Source organism: Carlito syrichta, unplaced genomic scaffold (genome assembly GCF_000164805.1).
Source record: "Carlito syrichta isolate Samal-C Ts95f unplaced genomic scaffold, Tarsius_syrichta-2.0.1 Scaffold131799, whole genome shotgun sequence".
Taxonomy (NCBI): domain Eukaryota; kingdom Metazoa; phylum Chordata; class Mammalia; order Primates; family Tarsiidae; genus Carlito; species Carlito syrichta.
In genome coordinates, this window is record NW_007075895.1 from 72597 (window position 1) to 79994 (window position 7398).

The 7398-nt window shown below is 49.4% G+C and overlaps 1 protein-coding gene across 3 annotated transcripts in view; it reads right to left on the minus strand.

Annotated features, from left to right (window-relative positions):
- The window catches only part of TNIP1 (TNFAIP3 interacting protein 1), a 55897-nt gene that overhangs the window by 9798 nt on the left and 38701 nt on the right, over nucleotides 1-7398 (minus strand). For all 3 annotated transcript variants that reach the window (XM_021708175.1, XM_021708176.1, XM_021708177.1), the window contains 3 exons: nucleotides 5885-5974; nucleotides 2331-2396; nucleotides 2009-2140 (listed from right to left, as the gene is read on the minus strand). In XM_021708175.1, the coding sequence (XP_021563850.1) occupies nucleotides 2009-2140; nucleotides 2331-2396; nucleotides 5885-5974 (288 nt within the window). The remainder of the gene's footprint in view (nucleotides 1-2008; nucleotides 2141-2330; nucleotides 2397-5884; nucleotides 5975-7398) is intronic.

The window sequence follows — 7398 nt, forward strand, 5'->3', positions numbered from 1 at the left end:
GGGGGGGGGGTGTGATTTACCCCAGGCCACAGGTGAGCTAGGGCTAGAACCCAGGCTCCTAATTCCATTGCTCTCTCCCTTTCCAAGCCAAGGAAGTACTTAAACCCAGGGATGGCAGTGCTGTGCGGAACAGAGACCAGACACACCCCAAATGAGCTGCATGTCCCTAGGTGTCTACGTGGGAAAAGGCTACCTGTGGTGACCTCTGGGGAGAATTTGGATTGGGTGGGGGTCACCAAGGAACTCTGACTGTAGCCATACTGTGTGAAAACTATGACTAGGTATGTCATGCAATCAGGAGACAGGCTGCAAAGTGAGCTGCCATCCAACCCTATGAACTGAAGTCAATGCTCCACAAACCGCTGATGACTGTCTCAACCAGAGCCTGCCGAGGACGGCCATAGCCAGAACTGATGGGAGTTGTTCGAGGCTTTCCGCTCACGAGGCTCCAGACAAAGCATGGCTTCTACCATCGTGGCACTATCCACAGGGCTACCTGGCCTTGAAAGGCTTTCCGTCTTCCCCCAGCCGACAGGGCAACGCTGTTGGATTCCAGGGACTTGTCTCACCTATTGATGTCAGTAGAGGAAGGGACCAAAGAGCCAGGATGTCTGGGTGGAAGTCCTCAGATGTGACTATGCACCCACGAGAAAGACAGAAGGGGCCTCCCTAACCACACCTACAAGGAGAGGGGATGTCTCAGACACAGGCTGACTGCTTGGAAAAGGCCCCTGGTATCTTATGCTGATAGGAGAACTCTGAAGGCAATCTGGTGAAAATGTCCATTTTTTACTAAGAAAAGAAGCCCACGCTGTTCCCGTAAGAAGGAAGACACGGTGATGGAAGTAAAATCTCGCGTCTGGGAGTCAAGCAGTCTTTCCTCGTGAAGCTGCTCTGGGATCCTCAAGGCACTCAGCTGGTTCCGGTCACACGACAGAGCAGATACCACTTTCTAAGATTGAATCTGGCCCCCCTATGCCCACTCTCTGATCCCTGCAGCCTCTTCTTCGCAGTACGTAACACACTTGGACTTATTGCTTCTGTGATTAGTTGTCCGACACCTCTTCCCTGGTAAGGGCATGGCTGGACGGTTCACGCTGACTCTATGCCTAGCACCGTGTCCAGGGCGTGCTCTGGCGAAACATGCTTGGATGAATGAATACCCGAAGCTGTGTGACATAGTAACCCCTACCCCACGAATGGCCACCATGACTCCAAACACTGAGTACCAGCCTCTCCCCCAGCACAGGCCACAGAGCAGGCCTGCCTGGGTCTCTTAAGTCTTGTGCTTCCTTGAACGAGTCCTCAGTCTCTAAGATTTTTCTAAAACAAATTTTTGTAGTGACAGGGTCTCGCGACGTTGCCTAGGCTAGCATCAAACTCCTGGGCTCAAGTGATCCTCCCATCTTGGCCTCCCAAAGTCGTTTATTTTTTTAGTAGGAGTCTCACTCCATAGCCCAAACTAGGGTGCAGTGGCACACTCACAGTCATTGCAGCCTTGACCTGCTGGGTTCAGATGATCCTTCTGCCTCAGCCTGCCAAGTAGCTAGAACGACACGTGTGAGTCACCATGCCCAGCTAATATTTTGATTTGTTGTAGAGACAAGATCTCGTCAAGTTGCCCAGGCTGGTCTCAAATCCCTGGCTCAGGCAATTCTGTTGCCTTGGACTCCCAACGTGCTGGGATTACAGGCGTGAGCCACTGTGCCCGGCTCCCAAAGCATTGAGCTTATTGGTGTAAGCCACCGCACCCAGCCCCTAAGATTTTAATGGACAAAAAGTTCTTCTGAGTGAAAACAAGAACTTTGAAAAGTTGTAAAGCAGTAGTTAATCCGACCTTGTCAATTTTCAGGTAGGAAACAGAGGCTTAGGAAAGGAACGTGCTGTGGTGTCAGTCACAGAGCTCTTTGGCCTAGAGCTAGAACCCCAGGTCTCCTGACTCCCACCCCGAGCTTTACTCCTCTGAACTCTCCACCACCTAATGGGGGTAACCAGCAGTCACACTTGCCTCCTCCATCTCAATCTTAGACTTGGCCAGGAGGAGCTTGCGGTCAAAGTCACGCTGCTTCTGCTCGCGCTCTGCCTCCAGGTCAGTCACCTGCTTCTGCAGGTCTGCCAGCTTCTGGCGCAGCTCAGTAATCTGGTCAGAGGCAGAGAGGGAAGTGAGGTGGGATGCAGGGCGGCCCCCCCAGCCCTCCATCACTGCCACCCCAGCTCCTCCTCTAGGCTCGTGCCGACTCCGCATGGCTTCTTCCAGGTTTAGAGTGGCCATGAAAGAGGCAGTGAGAGGGACACGGAGCATGTCCCAAGTCAGGCCAGGAACCCGTTACCTTCTGCTCATACTGCTGCTTCATGGACCGGAAGTGCTGGTCCCACTGTTTGTTCACTTCCAACAGCTGCAGAAGAGACTGGGGTCAGTGGGAGAGAAGCAGAGAAGGACCTGGAGGGCCCGTGCCCACACCCACCCCACGCACCCAGCAACCCCAAATGCATGCGGTGTATGCAGCAGTGGCTCCAGATGCTGCCTCCACCCTCCTCTCCCAGAATCTCAACGTTCCTCAACGGCATCACCTTTCCCAACTGCCACCTTTTACCCTCACCAGGAACCAAGACACAGAAACATTCAATCATGTGGTAAACACACACCTCTTTACAGAGGATTTTGGACCATGTATCAAAATGTTACGTTTTCATCATGTTTAACCCAATCATTCCTCTCTGAGAAATTTAACCAATAGAAATACTTGTTATCTTTTTTTTTTTTGAGTTGGAGTCTACCTCTGTTGCCCAGGTTGGAGTGCAGTGGCACGTTCATGGCCAACACAACCTCGGCCCACTGGGCTCAGGTGATCCTTCCACCTTAGTCTTTTAAGTAGCTGAAACTACAGGTGCATGCCATCATGCCCGGCTAATTTTTGATTTATTGTAGAGACGAGGTCTCACCAAGTTGCCCAGGCTGGTCGCAAATCCCTGGGCTCAGGTGATCCTCTCGTCTCTGCCTCCCAAAGTGCTGAGATTATAGGCGTGAGCCACTGCGCCCGGCTCAATAGAAACACTTAAATGAGTGTAGAAATGCATGCGCGCGTGCATACACACGCATACACACACACACACACACACACACACACACACACACGGCTGATCATCTCAGCAATGACTGTATTATTAAAAAGTTCGGAGGCCAACCTAAGCACAAGAGGCAGATTAGATAGACATATAATGTGTAGCTGTGAAGAAGATAAGGCATCTTCCTCATTTCCTCAGTTCTAAGATGACACTATTTGCCATGCTCTTGATGTAATAATGCCTCAGGGAAAAAAGATGACTTTGCATCATTAAATAAATAGCAGGAAACAGTATCCCAATGCTGGGGCTCAAAAATTATGCCCCAAAGTGAAGACCTCAGAAGCAAACTCTCTCTCTGGCCTTCTCCTGCCCTCTCTCTGGTCCCTCATTTTCCTCCAAGAAAAGCCACAGACTAGAATTCCTCTTCTCCAAGGTGGGTCACAGAAACCAGAATCTCTCCCTCAAAGCCAGTCACAAAACCTAAAACTATTACTCTATCCTGCTCTGCCCATATGTCTAAGTGCTGGACAAAAAGAATCTCTCTGGTCTACCTTGTGTGATAGTCATAAGACCCTCATCCTAGAAGGGGTCCTGTGCTAAACCCAGGAAGAAAGAAAGCCCCCCAAAGAGGCCAGGAGGAATCTAAACATGCAGGGCCTGCTGGGTTCTCCACTCTGCTACTATTACATACTCCAGTGTCCAGTCACATTTCTACACAGTTGTCCACCTTTCTTGAATCCAAGCATAAACATGGAGTTTCCCTTGTATCTTCATTTTATATGTCACATCATATCTATGTTGCCCAGGCTGGTTCCATGTCATGTAAAGTTTGATTACATGAATCTGCCGTCTTTGCTCTTGTTCACCCGTCTTTTGTTATGGGAGTGTTCACTGTTACCCTTAAGATGGGTCATAGGGGTCTCATATGAATTTTAAAAACATTGTATATGAAAATAATTACCAAAAATTGAGAGAATAGCCAGGTTCAGTGGCTCAAAAAAAAAAAACTGAGAGAATATGGCTATATATTATACATATGGAAAGATACCCCAGAGACAATTAATTTTTAAAAAAAAGAAAAGTTCAGTCTGTGCAGACCCGAGATCGAAGCCCAGCTCTTCCTTGGTAGGATTTGCTCTGTCAGGCTCCTGTAAAACACTACGTACATCATTTTATTTTTCTGTACTGAGAAAACCCGAGGACTATGCAATGAATTGTCAGCAGCATGGTCATCTCTAGGAGGTGAGACTCTTGATCTTTTGAGTTGGAGTCTCACTCTGTCGCCCAGACTGGAGTGCAGTGGTGGCTCCCGGCCACCGCAGCCTTGACCTGCTGGGTTCCAGCGATCCTTCCGCCTCAGCCTTCCAAGTAGCCGGAACTACAGGCATGCGCTACCATGCCCGGCTGAGTTTTTGATTTATTGTAGAGATGAGGTCTCGTCTGCCCAGGCGGGTCTCGAACCCGCAGGCTCAGGCAATCCACTCACCTCAGCCTCCCAAAGGCGCGGGATTACAGGCTGAGCCACCGAACCTGGTTCTTGATCTTTTTATAATGTACATTACATTACTTTTGAAATCAGGGGGAAGATGCCTTATAATAATACAAAAAGAAATCTAAACTCATTGCGCACATAAATAAACTTTCAAATGTGCTGGAGGACCTGGGAAGCAGGAAGGCTCGGGTGCTGGAGAAGGCCCGGGCTGTGTGGAGAGGAGCCTGACAGCAAATCCCATCAAGGAAGAGCTGGGCTTCGATCTCGGGTCTGCACAGACTGAACTGGACTGAGGTGCGAGGTGGCGGAGAAGTACACATGAGCTACGAGGGAACAGCCTAAGCTTCTGGGCCCAGGCTGGCTGGAAGCAGGGCTGCCAGGGTCTTGGATCCTGTCCTTCCTGCCAGCCCCTCCCTGAACCAGCTGTGTGGAGACTTGCCTAACTTATCACACCTTTCCCACCATTCAGGGTTTACCATGGGAGCCTTCCTAAACACCCTCTGCCACCTCCAGTGATTTTTTTTTTTTTTGAGTCAGAGTCTTACTCTGTTCAGCCCAGGCTGGAGTGTAGTGGCACGCTCACAGCCACCGCAGCCTTGACCTGCTGGGCTCAGGCAATCCTTCTGCCTCAGTCTTCCAAGTAGCTGGAACCACAGGCATGTGCCACCATGCCTGGCTGATTTTTTGATTTTTTGTAGAGAGGAGGTCTCACCATGTTGCTCAGGCTAGTCTTGAACCCCTGAGCTCAGGCAATCCTTTCGCCTCTGCATCCTAAAGTGCTGGGATTACAGGCGTGAGCCACCGCACCCGGCAACAATTTTTTAAGATTCTTTTTTTTGAGACCAGGTCTTGCTCTGTTACCTGGGTCAGAGCACACTGAAGCCTTAAACTCCTGGGATCAAGAGGTCCTCTTGTCTTAGCCTCCCGAGTAGCTGGACTCCAGGTGTGCCACCATGCCCAATTAATTTTTTAACTTATTTTTTTTGTAGCAATGGGAGGTCTTGCTACATTTCCCAAGCAGTTGGTCTTAAACTCCTGGCCACCTCAGCCTCCCAAAGTGCTGGGATTACAAGTATAAGCCACCACACCTAGCTGAACCCCAACAATTTTAGGCTGTGCCCCAAAAGCCACCTCCTCAGAATGACTCCTACTGGCAGAAGGGCTGATTAAAAGAGGACAGCTTGGGGCAGGGAGGCAGACCCTACCATGGGCAGGTGGTTCAGGGGTTACCATGGCAACTCCCCAAGGAGATCTAATACTAGCAGAGGCAAGAGGCCACGGCAGGCCTCGGAGGAGAGAAAGGCTTGCCGCCACCCCAGCCCCTACCTCTGTGCGCTGCTGTTCCAGCAACTTCACCTTCTTCTCAGCTGTGCCCAAGGCCCCCAACTCTGGGACCTTCCCTGCAGTCACGCCAGCCTGGGGAGAAACACAGAGGGGTTTTTGCAAAGCCTCACACACAAATTCTCTCACCCACCACTTGGCTCCTTTGAGGTCCCTTGCCCCTGTGGCCCCAGCCCTCTGAATCCTCCCATCTACCAGGACACCACTGGCCATTCCAGTCATGACCATGTCCCCTTCAGGAAGTCCATCAGGATGAGAATCCTCCCTCCCTGACTCACAGTGGTGGCTAGGCCCTCTCCTCCCCTCCCCCCAGCCACCTGCCCTGCCCAGGTGCCATCTCTAAGTCACCACCAGCTACTCTGCCTGCCCACCCTCATACACATCAGTCAAAAATCCTCTAGCCTGAAAGGTAAGGGTTATACATATTATTTTAAGGGTTTTTTTTTTTTTTTGAGTTGGAATCTCACTCTGTCGCCCAGGCTGGAGTGCAGTGGCACGTTCATGGCCTCCACAGTCTCAAACTACTGGGCTCGGGCGATCCTTCCCCCTCAGCCTTCCAAGTAGCTGTAGCTGGAACTACAGGCATGTGCCATCACACCCGGCTAATTTTTTTCTTTATAGTAGAGATGAAGTCTCGCCAAGTTGCTCAGGCTGGTCTTGAACCCATGGGCTCAGGCAATCCTCTCACCTCGGCCTCCCAAAGTGCTGGGATTATAGGTGTGAGGTACTGCGCCCAGACAGAAAGTTAAAGTCTTATAAAATGTTTACTTAAAAAACATTTTTAGAAAGATGTAGAAATAAATAAAGATGTGTGTGTGCAGGGTTAGACCATACGCACATATTTTTCCTAGCCTTGACCTCTTGAAGGGCCTAGAGCCCTGACACTCCCATAGCAATGAGTACATCTATTGCTCAGCACTTGGTTTCTAAATACCATTTTCTAATCAAGGAAACAGGGCTCCTTGAAGAAGTGGCTAATTCTAGGGTGGAGGCAGAGAAAACATAAGGCAAGTTTGGAGCATCTCATGGTGCCGGAAAGTAAGGCGGTACTCAAATAACAATAATGATAGCAATAATAATAAAAGGGACAGGTCATGTCAAAAGACAGGAGATAGCCTGAAAAGGCTTTCTATGGCCAAAGTTGGAACAATGTGAATGGCAAAATAAACCACAATAGTATTGAATTATAAGGCCAAGTATGAAATAATATTCTTGAGTTCATATTGATAGAACAAAATAGTTGAATAAATACATAAATAGGGCAAGAGAGACAGATCTTACAAAGAATTCTAAAATGTAGAAAGAATGAGGGAAATAGAAATTCACCATTGGAATACTATAGTGACAACTGCTGCAAGTGACAGTCACCAGAGGACACTAACAGTGAAAGTTTAAGGAGAAACAGGAGACTTATAGTCTCCAAGTTTCTCCTCAAAAGTACATATTTAGCCGGGCTCGGTGGCTCAGCCTGTAATCCCGCGCCTTTGGGAGGCTGAGGT